General features: G+C 45.8%; 1 protein-coding gene across 1 annotated transcript in view; it reads right to left on the bottom strand.

Moving 5' to 3' along the window:
* LOC119962414 overlaps positions 1-6,504 on the bottom strand; it is a 32,257-nt gene extending 25,753 nt beyond the window's left edge. Inside the window, exon 1 of the mRNA XM_038790372.1 lies at positions 6,076-6,504. Coding sequence (XP_038646300.1) covers positions 6,076-6,385 — 310 coding nt within the window. The 5' untranslated portion in view covers positions 6,386-6,504. The remainder of the gene's footprint in view (positions 1-6,075) is intronic.
* Between the last annotated feature and the right edge of the window lie 6,465 nt (positions 6,505-12,969).

Raw genomic sequence — 12,969 nt, 5'->3', positions numbered from 1 at the left:
TCTTTAGAGGGGGCAGCAGGGTAGCATGGTGGTTAGCATAAATGCTTCACAGCTCCAGGGTCCCAGGTTCGATTCCCGGCTGGGTCACTGTCTGTGTGGAGTCTGCACGTCCTCCCCCTGTGTGCGTGGGTTTCCTTCGGGTGCTCCGGTTTCCTCCCACAGTCCAAAGATGTGCGGGTTAGGTGGATTGGCCATGCTAAATTGCCCGTAGTGTCCTAATAAAAGTAAGGTTAAGGGGGGGGTTGTTGGGTTACGGGTATAGGGTGGATACGTGGGTTTGAGTAGGGTGATCATGGCTCGGCACAACATTGAGGGCCGAAGGGCCTGTTCTGTGCTGTACTGTTCTATGTTCTATGTTCTATCTTTGAAAAAAAAGGGGGATGTAATAATATATATATTGACTGGGATTTAAAGAGTTAACAAGTAAATGATAATGCTTCTTACCACTAGAGGGTACCAAGAAACAGTCATATATATACCATGTGACTTTGAGGATTCTGGGAGTTAAGAGTTGGGAGTTAGAAGAGTGTCAAGCACAGAGGGCAGATATGTACTTGAGAGTTCTGTTTGTTAGAGATAGCATAGTTTAATATAGAAACCTTCTACGTTAGGAATGTGAACAAATGTGAACAAATGTTAGTAGTGTAATAAATCTATAGTTTTGTTTGTTAACAGAGCATTGTGTTCTTTATTGAACACTACGCATCCAAGCCATCCAGGTAAAGCAGAATAGAGAACTCAGCAACCACGTCGGCTTTTAAGCTCCTCAAATATGTAAAAACACGCCATCTTTTCACCTTTTCACCAGTCCCCCTAACCCCCTCAGTTCCATGTCACTATTCTGACCGGGGGTCTCTCACCTCCCCCCCCCCCCCCCCCCCCCCCCCCCCCGCCCCTCCTATCCACCATCATCATAACCCCGGGCCTTGCCCCTCAGGCCTCACCTACCTATCTTGTTTTACCATCGAACCCTCCCCCTTCCTCCCAGAATCCCCCACTTTCTCTTACAAACAACTCACCCAGTATCGATCCCGTTCCCCCACCTTTCACACCTCCCAGGCCCATCAAAGCCCATTCAACCAGGTTCCAATCACCACTGCCCCTCTCCCCACCACACTCCTGTTCACTAGCCAACCTTCACTTGCAAGTGCCGAAGCCTCTGGCCTGGCCCTCCTCCTCCCAATTCCCTCCCCCGTAACCCAGTCCCAGAAAAACAAACGACGGCAGTGAAAAAATACTTTTCACTGTACCTCGGCACACGTGACAATAAACAATCCAATCCAACCCCAGTAAAGAGGCTGGATTAGCACAGGGCTAAATAGCTGGCTTTTAAAGCCGACCAAGGCAGGCCAGCAGCACGGGTTCAATTCCCGTACCAGCCTCCCCGAACGGCGCCGGAATGTGACGACTAGGGGCTTTTCACAGTAACTTCATTTGAAGCCTACTTGTGACAATAAGCGATTTTCATTTCATTTCATTTTCAACCGCCACAATCTCCAAGCCCAATATACTTGTCACCAACTCCAAGGGTAAACTACCGACCCCTGCTCAACCAACCCAAAACTCAGTCGTTTCCCACAACAAATACTAAACAAGGAACAATGAAAAAGAGAGATTAAGGCAGAACACAGTCCCCATCCCCTCATTCCAAGTCCTAATCCCAGTCCCATCCCTCATTTCAGTCCCAGTCCTTTGGTCTTCACGAACATCTCCTCCACCTCCACCATCTTGACGTAGAAATCCCTCGAGTTGTACATCACCCCCAGCTTTGCCAGGTAGACTACACCAAATCTCACGCCATTACTGTAGCGCACGCCACCTTCACCTGTCTGAAGGCCGCCTGCATTCTCACCAGTTCCACAGTCAAATCTTGGTATATTCAAATACCAACGCCTTCCCACTTCACCGCAGGCCTTTGCTTCACCTAACTCAGGACCTCTCCTTGATGTGAAACGTATGGAAACAAATTATAACTGCCCTTGGCGGCTCGTTTGCTTTCGGCTGAGGCCTGAGCGACTGATGCGGTCAGTTCAGCTTGTATTGGGAGGGTTCTTCGCCCTCCCCCAACAGATCTGGCAACATCTTCGCAAAGTACTTGGCCTGCCTCGGGCCCTCCACCCACTCAGGCAGGCCCATGATCCATATGTTTTGCCGCCTGGCCCTTTTCTCCAGATCCTCCACCTTGGCTCTGAGCCCTTTGTTAACCTCCGCCACCCTCAGCAGCTCCTCACCCATTGAGGTGAACTGGTCACTGTGCTGCGACAGACTGAGCTTCCTCTACCCCCTTCAACTTCTCTCCTTGCTCCCGCACCTCGACCGATGTCTTCGACACTTGGGCCATGGCCTCCTCCACCTACTCTTTCATCGCAGCCATCATTTCCATATGCGTCACCTCCATGTGCTTGGCGAACTGCCTCACAAACTCCCCGGCCATCACCTCGGTCAGAGTTTCCACTGTCAGCGGCGTGGCGATCCAGCCTCCGTCATCTTTCTTCCTGCCAGACTCAACTGCTCACTCGAAGTCGGACTTTCGCTCACCCCCTTACCAGTGCCCTTCCTCTGGGCCTTCGGCACCCCCACCTTCCTTATACCTTCCCACACCAGCTCATTCAAAAACTGCCGCTGAAACCAGGCATTAAAGTCCAAAAACCAAAGCTTCGAGCAGGAGCCTCCCAACATGTGACCTCCACGTACATGTCATCACCAGAAGTGCCAAGTTCGAAGACTACTTAAAGATGTGTGGAGTTCAACATATAAAGTCAGCACCTTACCACCCATCCACGAATGGTTTAGCCGAAAGTTTTGTCCAGTCCTTGAAAGATAACTGTAAGCCTCCAAGGATCAAGGTTCACTTCATCACTGCGGGAACAACATTTTAGCAACATATTGAAATACGATACATGCGACCACACAAAGTTCCCCAGCTTTGCTTTGATGAAAAGGAAACCAAGGACTAACTTTCATTTACTCTGACCAGAGGAGGCATCTAATATAGTAGAGTGAAACCAACAGTCACAGATATTGAGACAGAAAAGTAACTCAAGCAAACACTCATTTCAACAAGGAGAACACATGTTAGCACGTAGGTACACCACTAGTAAGAAGTGGGGGTCCCTGTGACAGTATTAACTCAGACAGGTCCAATCTACATGGTACATACGGCAGATGAACCCGTGTGGAGACACCATGCGGATTAATTTTCAGCATACATTAGTGTGCCAATGTCAGAACTACTTCAGGAGGTAACGGTTTCCATTCCATCTGACTGTGTGACTTTGAGTCCATCTATAGAGATGGAAATTGCATCAGAAATATCTATTACTGGTCTTCCCTCCGAAAAAGAGACTGTAATGCCTTCCAGAATAGAAACATCTATTGGAGAACCTGAAAATCCATCTAAGGTCAAGAATAACAAAGTCCTGGAAGTGTGCATGCAACCAGCGAGAAATAGACGCCCACCTAATTGTCCATCTTATTGACTGTGTTATTACAATGTAATAATTTGATGCCTATACTTGTGTTAAACATATAAATGCCTAGGTTAAAATACTAGTTATTAGTTGTCTTGGACCTTAGAGATAAAGGGCAAGGAATGTTATGTATGTGGGTTATTGTAGTTGTGTGCAAAGTCTCTTTAAGAACAGAATCACATGAGATACGTGACATCATCGGCTACTTTGTGGGATTTTGCCCTTAGTCTAGTACCAGCATTTGTACAGTCAAGATCTATTTAATAAACCTCAGTTAATGCTGCATTCAACCCATGTGCATCTGCAATTTATTTCTTTTGTACCGTTAGTCTAAAAATACAACAGAACCAATCTTAGAACGAGAACTGGGAGGATGCAAAGCAATTCAAGTTTATTAACATTCCAATTAAAGTACTTTTAGGGAAGTGGACCCTTGTAGGCATTGCCAGCACAGACCTATGTGCAGTCAGTTTTATGCCAAGATTGTATAAACCTTGCAAACACCCTGCACATCTCAATGATATTAGCATCGGCATGTACAGACGAGGACTGAAAATTGAATCCCTTTTCAGATTCGCAGTTTGGGAAAAGGACAAATTGTAGCATCACCAAAGAATACAGGACTGGTTGATATTCTACAAATTGTGTTGGCTTCAGTGATTGAGACCCAAATCGCATAGCGAACAAGAGGAGGCCATTGAGTCCCTTGAGCCTTTTCTACTATTCAGCTAGATGATCTGCGCTCACCATATCCATTAATATCTCATAAAAACAAAATTGTCTCTGTTTGAAATTTTCAATTGACCTCTAGCCTCAAGAGTGCTTTGCAGCAGAGGGAACTAAATTCCCACTACATTTGGGTGGGAAGAAGAGCTTCGTGATTTCACTCCCAGGTTTGCTGGCTTTAATTTTCAGATGGTGACCTCAATCGGCATTTCCTAATTTCTCTGCATCCACCCTATTGGATCCCTTAATCACTGGATTAGATCATCCCTCAATTTCTATAAACTCACGTCAAGTCTAAAAAGAAGAAGCATTGATATAGCACCTTTCCCAGGTAGCAGATGCCCCCAACGTGCTTTACAGTCAATGAACCATATTTGAAGTGTAATCTTTGTGATAATGTAGGGAAAAGGGCAGCCAATTTATGCACAGCAACCTTCCACAAACAGCAAAGTGACAATGACCAGGTAGTCTTACATACGAACATTTGAATTAGGAGCAGTAGTAGGCCACTCGGCCCCTCGAGCCTGCTGCACCATTCAATAAGATCATGGCTAATCTGATTGTAACCTCAACCCCACATTCCTACCAACCCCGATAACCTTTCACCCTCTTGTCAACTAAGAATCTATCCAGCTCTGCCTTAAAAATATTCAAAGGCTCTGCTTCCAGTGCATATTGAGGAGAGAGTTCCATAAACTCCCAGACCTCAGAGAAAAAAATGTCTTTTATGTTTTTATGATGTTGACTGAGGGATAAATAGTGGCCAGGACACCAGGGAGAAACTGGAGTCTTTTCTACCTACCTGAGAGTAGACAACACTTCGGTTTAAATCAAAAAGCAGCGAACAGCGCAACGCTATCTCATTGCTCTTCTGGAGCATTAAGCCACTCCAGGCTCAAACTTCTGACTCGGGAGGGGGATGGACGAAGGGTGCAACCAGAGAACACAGTTTAACAAAGTCATTATTATAATTAATGCCTGATATCAGTCTGCTGGATCCACGCTGTGCCACTGCCAATCTTTCCTTCCAAGTAGCGGTGTCCAACTCAAAACACAGTTAACCAAATGCTCTCTGCCCAAGATTCTGCACAACGGACGCATCACTTCCAACATATTTGAGATGAAGGGTCAACATTCTCCTTGTCACTTTCATGAATTTTGTGCTCCTGTTAAAGGCTTGTATCCATTTCTTGTATCAATTGACTGGCCTCATCAGCAGGGGGAGGCAGTGACCGGTGCTGTGATAATGTTGCTGGACTAGTAATCCTGAAACCCAGGCTAATGTCCTGGGGACACAGGTTCGAATCTCACCATGGCAATTGGTGGAATTTGAATTCAATTAATAAGTCTGCAATTGGGAAAAAAAAGCTTATCTTGGTAATAGTGATTGTTATAAATACCCATCTGGTTCACTAATGCCCTTCAGGGAAGAAATCTGCCGTCCTTACCCTGCTGGCCCTTGATCAAAGTGGTCGAGGGAGTTATTCGATTCTATCAAATTAGTGCCACCACCTTCTCAAGGGCACTAGGCTAACTCCGGAATGTAGCGTCTAGGGGCTTTCCACAGTAACTTCATTTCATTTCATTCAATTAATACCACTAGGCTAATGGGGGGGGGGGGGGGGGGGGGCGCAAATAAATGCCAGTCTTGCCAATCCTGTGAACGAGATCAATTTTAAAAAACTCTGCTCTCTGGCCCCCTTCCCATTGTGCATGAATGGCACCAACTCTGGAGGGAGTTCCCCCTCTTCTTTAACACACCCTGAAGCAGCAAGACCATTCATCCCAACTCTTCCACTTGGAGATTTCATAAAGGAAAATGGGCGCGGGGGCGTGGGGGGGAGTGGAGGAAAGGAAGTGTTAAAATTAAACAGCTCACCTTGAGCACTGTGGTGGAGAGGGCGTTGCTGCAGAATGGAGGTGGCCATTGACCTATTTAACTGCTGCTGTGGGGTGGATCTCCTGGCTGACAGGCTGGCGTCTTGTTGGAGAAGGCTTGTCCTCAATCCCGCCTCGGGGTGCTGATGCAGGCGGGACAGCCCAGCAACTTGGGGCTGTTGCTGCTGGTGTGCGATGGCCCTACCTGGCGCCTGGCTCACCTGCCCGCCAGGTAGCTGGGGCAACCCATTCCGATTGACAATGATGATGTTGTGGGGCTGCCCTGGCCCCAAATGCGGCAGCCGCTGCATTTTACACCGGGCCGAGAGGAGGGAGGGGATGGGCCGAATGGCCTTCCTGTTGTCAATGGGAATGGAAGTGGCTGGCTTGAGGGTTGAAATGTGGCGGGGAAGTTAGAGTTGGGTCGGGGGCTCTGAGCGGTGTCTGATGGTTTGGACATTGTCCCTTTGTGACGCTGACGGATAAGCTTCAGGTGTCATTGCCGCACCTGCAAAGTGACCAGAGAAAATCAACCAGACAATCGGGACAGTTGGAAATGGGTTTGTCTCTCAACTCAGCGGAAAGTGCCAACCTGACCCAGGGGTGGGGGTGGGGCGTTGTTTGGGGGCCGGGAAGTATAAAAGGCTCCTTACATTCAAAAGGTAAGACGGCAAACATTACTGCCAGCCCTCTGTTTAGAAGCTAAGGGCCAGAACCAACACCCTCCCCACACACACCTCATTTCGCAAGACACCATCCAAACCAACCAGCTGGTGTGCTCCATTGTGTAGAAGCATATCTAATCTAGATAAAGCTAATCCAGGTCAATCTGATCTAGATAAAATTAATCAAGGTCAATCTAATCTAGATCAAACTAATCCAGGTCAATCTAATCTAGATCAAACTAATCCAGGTCAATCTAATCTAGATCAAACTAATCCAGGTCAATCTAATCTAGATCAAACTAATCCAGGTCAATCTACTCTAGGTAAAACTAATCCAGGTCAATCTAATCTAGATGAAACTAATCCAGGTCAATCTGATCTAGATAAAATTAATCCAGGTCAATCTAATCTAGATCAAACTAATCCAGGTCAATCTAATCTAGATCAAACTAATCCAGGTCAATCGGATCTAGATAAAACTAATCCAGGTCAATCTAATCTAGATAAAACTAATCCAGGTCACTCTGATCTAGATAAAACTAATCCAGGTCAATCTCATCTAGATAAAACTAATCTAGGTCAATCTAATCTAGATAAAACTAATCCAGGTCAATCTGATCTAGATAAAACTAATCCACGTCAATCTAATCTAGATAAAACTAATCCAGGTCAATCTAATCTAGATAAAACTAATATCCAGGTCAATCTGATCTAGATAAAACTAATCCAGGTCAATCTAATCTAGATCAAACTAATCCAGGTCAATCTGATCTAGATAAAAACGAATCCAGGTCAATCTGATCTAGATAAAACTAATCCAGGTCAATCTAATCTAGATCAAACTAATCCAGGTCAATCTAATCTAGATCAAACTAATCCAGGTCAATCTAATCTAGATAAAATTAATCCAGGTCAATCTAATCTAGATAAAACTAATCCAGGTCAATCTGATCTAGATAAAACTAATCCAGGTCAATCTAATCTAGATAAAACTAATCCAGGTCAATCTGATCTAGATAAAACTAATCCAGGTCAATCTAATCTAGATCAAACTAATCCAGGTCAATCTAATCTAGATCAAACTAATCCAGGTCAATCTGATCTAGATAAAACAAATCCAGGTCAATCTAATCTAGATCAAACTAATCCAGGTCGATCTGATCTAGATCAAACTAATCCAGGTCAATCTAATCTAGATCAAACTAATCCAGGTCAATCTAATCTAGATCAAACTAATCCAGGTCAATCTAATCTAGATCAAACTAATCCAGGTCAATCTAATCTAGATCAAACACATCCAGGTCAATCTAATCTAGATACAACTAATCCAGGTCAATCTAATCTAGGTAAAACTAATCCAGGTCAATCTAATCTAGATCAAACTAATCCAGGTCAATCTAATCTAGATCAACCTAATCCAGGTCAATCTGATCTAGATCAAACTAATCCAGGTCAATCTAATCTAGATCAAACTAATCCAGGTCAATCTAATCTAGATCAAACTAATCCAGGTCAATCTAATCTAGATCAAACTAATCCAGGTCAATCTAATCTAGATAAAACTAATCCAGGTCAATCTAATCTAGGTAAAACTAATCCAGGTCAATCTAATCTAGATCAAACTAATCCAGGTCAATCTAATCTAGATCAAACTAATCCAGGTCAATCTGATCTAGATCAAACTAATCCAGGTCAATCTGATCTAGGTAAAACTAATCCAGGTCAATCTGATCTAGATAAAACTAATCCAGGTCAATCTAATCTAGATAAAACTAATCCAGGTCAATCTGATCTAGATAAAACTAATCCAGGTCAATCTGATCTAGATAAAACTAACCCACGTCAATCTAATCTAGATAAAACTAATCCAGGTAAATCTGATCTAGATAAAACTAATCCACGTCAATCTAATCTAGATAAAACTAATCCAGGTCAATCTAATCTAGATAAAACGAATCCAGGTCAATCTGATCTAGATAAAACTAATCCAGGTCAATCTAATCTAGATAACTATAACCTAGATCAATCTAAGATAGGTAACTCTAATCTAGATCAATCTAATCTGGGTAATTTTAACCTAGCTAAAACTAATCCAGGCCAATCTAATCCAAATAAATATAATCTAGGTAATTCTAAACTAGATAAAACTAATCCAGGGCAAGCTAATCTAGGTAACACTAATCTAGATAAAACTATTCCAGGTCAATTTAATCTAGGTAATGATAATCTACATAACTATACACCAGGTCAATCCAATCTAGGTAATGATAATCTACATAACTGTACACCAGGTCAATCTAATCTAGGTAATGATAATCTAGATAACTATACACCAGGTCAATCTAGTTTAGGGTCCTCTAATCTAGATAAACCTAATCCACATTAATCTAATATAGGTAACTGTAATCTAGATAAATCTAATACAGGTCAATCTAATCTAGGTAATGATAATCTACATAACTATACACCAGGCCAATCTAATTTAGGTAATGATAATCTACATAACTATACACCAGGTCAATCCAATCTAGGTAATTATAATCTAGACAACTATACACCAGGTCAATCTAGTCTAGGGTCCTCTAATCTAGATAAACCTAATCCACATTAATCTCCAGTCCAAAGATGTGCAGGTTAGGTGGATTGGCCATGATAAATTGCCCTTAGTGTCCAAAATTGCCCTTAGTGTTGGGTGGGGTGACTGGGTTATGGGGATAGGGTGGAGGTGTTAACCTTGGGTAGGGTGCTCTTTCCAGGAGCCGGTGCAGACTCGATGGGCCGAATGGCCTCCTTTGCACTGTCAATTCTATGAATCTAATATAGGTAACTGTAATCAAGATAAATCTAATACAAGTCAATCTAATCTAGGAAACTGTAATCTAGATAAATCTAATCCAGGTCCATCTAATCTATGTAACTAATCTAGATAAATCTAATTCCGGTCAATCTAATCCCTGTCAATCTAATATAGAAACTCTAATCTCGATAAATATAATACAGGTCAATCTAATCTCGGTAACTGTAATCTAGATAAATAATCCAGGTCAATCTAATCTAAGTAACACTAATCTAGATAAAACTAATCCAGTTTGATCTAATATAGATCAAGCTAATGCAGGTCAGTCTAATCTAGGGTATTCTAATCTAGATAAATCTAATCCAGGTCAATCTAATACAGATAAATCTAATTCAGATAAATCTAATCCAGGTCAATCTAATCTAGGTAACTCTAATGTAGATAAAATTAATCCAGGTCTAAATAATCCAGGTAACGCTAATCTAGATCAAACTAATCCATGTCAATCTAATCTAGCGAACTCTAATGTAAAGTTAATCCAGGTCTATCTAATCCAGGTAACGCTAATCTAGATAAATCTAATCCAGGTCAATCTAATCTAGATAAAACTAATCCAGGTCAATCTAATCTAGCGAACTCTAATCTAGACAAATCTATTGCTGGTCAATCTAATGGAGATCAACCTAATTTAGGCAACTCTAATCTAGATAAATCTAATTCAGATCAATCTAATATATGTAACTAAGCTAGTTAAATCTAACTCAGGCCAATCCAATCCAGGTCAACCTAATATATGGAGAACTCGAGGGCGTGATTCTCCCCCAAAATTTCAAAGTTCATTGGTGCCGGGTTTTTCAGGGAGTTTCCCGCTGGCTCTGTTGGCGAGTTCCCCACCGCTATTGAATGGCACTTAGTCACTTTTTTGGGCCCTAGCGATTTAGCCCACACCTAGGGCGCGATTCTCCAGCCTCATTGTGCTCTTGCTCGCGATAAATGAGGACAATGAATAGTGGGAGAGGCCAAAAACCAGATTCACACCAGGCGCCAAACAGTTTGCGGTGCAACCGTCCGGCTCACACAGGGGAAATTAGAATCTCACCAATTATCATCACTTAAGACCAATTTCTATCCAATTAACGGGAGCGATCCCATGCCCAACGGCCTCCTGTCATTCAGCAGCTTCCCCAGCAAGTGCTCAGGCTGGCATCGATTAGTAATCCTTTTGAAAAATGTGAACCTGGCGAAAGTTCTTCTGTGGGGAGCCGAGGAGGTGAGTAACCACCTTTGCTCATAGGCAAAGAGCCCAGGAGCGCTGGACCTGCCACCCCAGTGCTCGGTGGGGGGTGAGGGACCCTCGGCGGGGGATGGGGGACGCTCCGCATGGGTGGGCCGCCATGGGAGGGTGGGGGAAGCGCTGGGAGGGGCAACCAGTGGGTAACCGCGAGCGGCACCACCATGCCAACCCATGGCTCACGTGTACCCATTCTACGGGCAACCCTTGTTCCTGCCCGCCTGTCCCAACAACCACACATAGCCCCCACTTACTGCTGAGGCATCTGGCCATATGGCTGAAGGCTGTTGCTAATGGGGAATTGGCAATCGTGGTTAAGTGAGCATTTCACACATCCCAAGTGGATTCCCGTGGGTGGGTGGGCCATGTAGCATGTGGGAGTTATTGCCTAGCATCCCAATCACACCTTGATGCCTGGACGCTGCTTAAACGATGTGGGAGACAACACTGCATACGCAACTCCGAACACCCAGGGAATGGGACACAGCTCCGGTGACATGCCCACGGCCGGAGGGTGGGTGAGTGCCATGGTGAGGAGGGGGGTGGGGGGGGGGGGGGGGGATGATGCCTGAAGAGGTGGGCAAAGGGTTTTGAGGATAGGCCGCACTGTGGAAGGAAGTGACAGAGGTATCATAATGGTTGTGCAAAAAATTGTTTATTGTGCTGTACAATACCCTACTCCTGATGGTGCCGTCCCCATCCCATGGCCTTCAAAGTCCCTGGCAGGCATCCTCTGGGAGCTCTGGGGCCGGAGAACCCCAGCTCACTTGTCGATGGTGCAAGCACAGCCATGCCGCCCTGTTCCATGTGCTGACCTCGAGACACAGCCTCATCAGAAGGGCGGAATTGGGGGGAGCTGGTGTCCACCATCCCCACTCCATGGGATGGGTCCGGGTTGGAACTCAATGCCCCCTCTTCCTGGTCAGTGCCCAGAAGAGCCTGGGGTTCACCTTGGGAAGGAGGGGCAGCTGGTTCAAGCCCCGGCTGCCCCTCCATCATCTGGCTCTGCCAGCCCCGGCAGTTCCCCAGTGTTTGGACCATGGTGTCAATGCTCTCGGCTATGCTCCTCAGTGACTGGGACATGCTCTGCAGTGCCTCAGCCATGCCCGCCTGCGACTGGAACCAGCTCCGCGGCACCTCGGCCTTTCCCATCTGAGGGCGGGACATGCCCCACAGAACCTCATCAAGAGCAGCCTGGTACTGGGTGGCATCCCCCAGCGACTCAGACATTCTGCCAAGACCCTCAGCCATGGCCAACACCGACTGCACGATGCCTTTGACACCTTCACTAATGGTGCTGACGTCCTCCACCAGACTCTCCACTGCGGTCGCCACTTTAGCAGTGTTGGCATCGGTGCCACGCATTGCTGCTGCCATCTCCTGCGCCCATAGCCTCTGGGACTCCTCCAAGCGGCTAGGGACCTGTTGGTGTGTCATTGACATCTCCCTCTGAATGTCCCGACCGCTCCCTATCGTCTCCATCAGATCCGAGTATTCCTGTTCCACAGGCTGAGCAACAGGCTGGGACCCAGCTGGATCCTGGGATCCAGCAGACCTCTAACTGTTGTCTCACCTGGGGGTTCCTACCTCCATCTGATGTGCATCAACAGCTGTGTGGTGCTCATCAGATTATGCCTCACAGCCCTGTCCACTAACATGTCCCAGCGAGGATGTGTATCTGCACTGGTAAAGGGTGAGGTTGACAGCTGTGACTCGACAATAACAGTTGCATCCTCGGAGATCTTCTCCGAGGTGGTCTCCCGGGAGGCTGTAGAGGGGGCACCTGGGATGGGCCGGCGCTGTCAGCTGGGGAACCCGGAGAATGGACATGTAGTCAGTGGGAGGGATGGGTCAGTCATTAAGGCAATAACCACTTACGTTTGACAGGTCCTCCGGGTGGAGCCTGGTGGTTCCTCATCTCTGCAGCGTCCGCCAGCCTCCACTTGGGTGACCGCCCTGTTCTCGGTCAACCCAGCCACCTCCTCCAGAGTCCATTCCTCGAAGGAGGTGACGATTCTTATGTCCGGCACCCCACCGCCAGTCTGGGCCCTCTCCTGACGATTATGGGAGAGCTTTTCCTGCGGAGACACAGAGAAGGCATTGTTAGCCACATGTATGGTTCACAGTGGTGGTGCGGGTGGG

This window comes from Scyliorhinus canicula, chromosome 2 (assembly GCF_902713615.1).
Source record: "Scyliorhinus canicula chromosome 2, sScyCan1.1, whole genome shotgun sequence".
NCBI classification, from domain to species: Eukaryota; Metazoa; Chordata; class Chondrichthyes; order Carcharhiniformes; family Scyliorhinidae; genus Scyliorhinus; species Scyliorhinus canicula.
The sequence above is the reverse complement of the archived record's forward strand: the minus strand, read 5'-3'. Positions and strand labels throughout refer to the sequence as shown.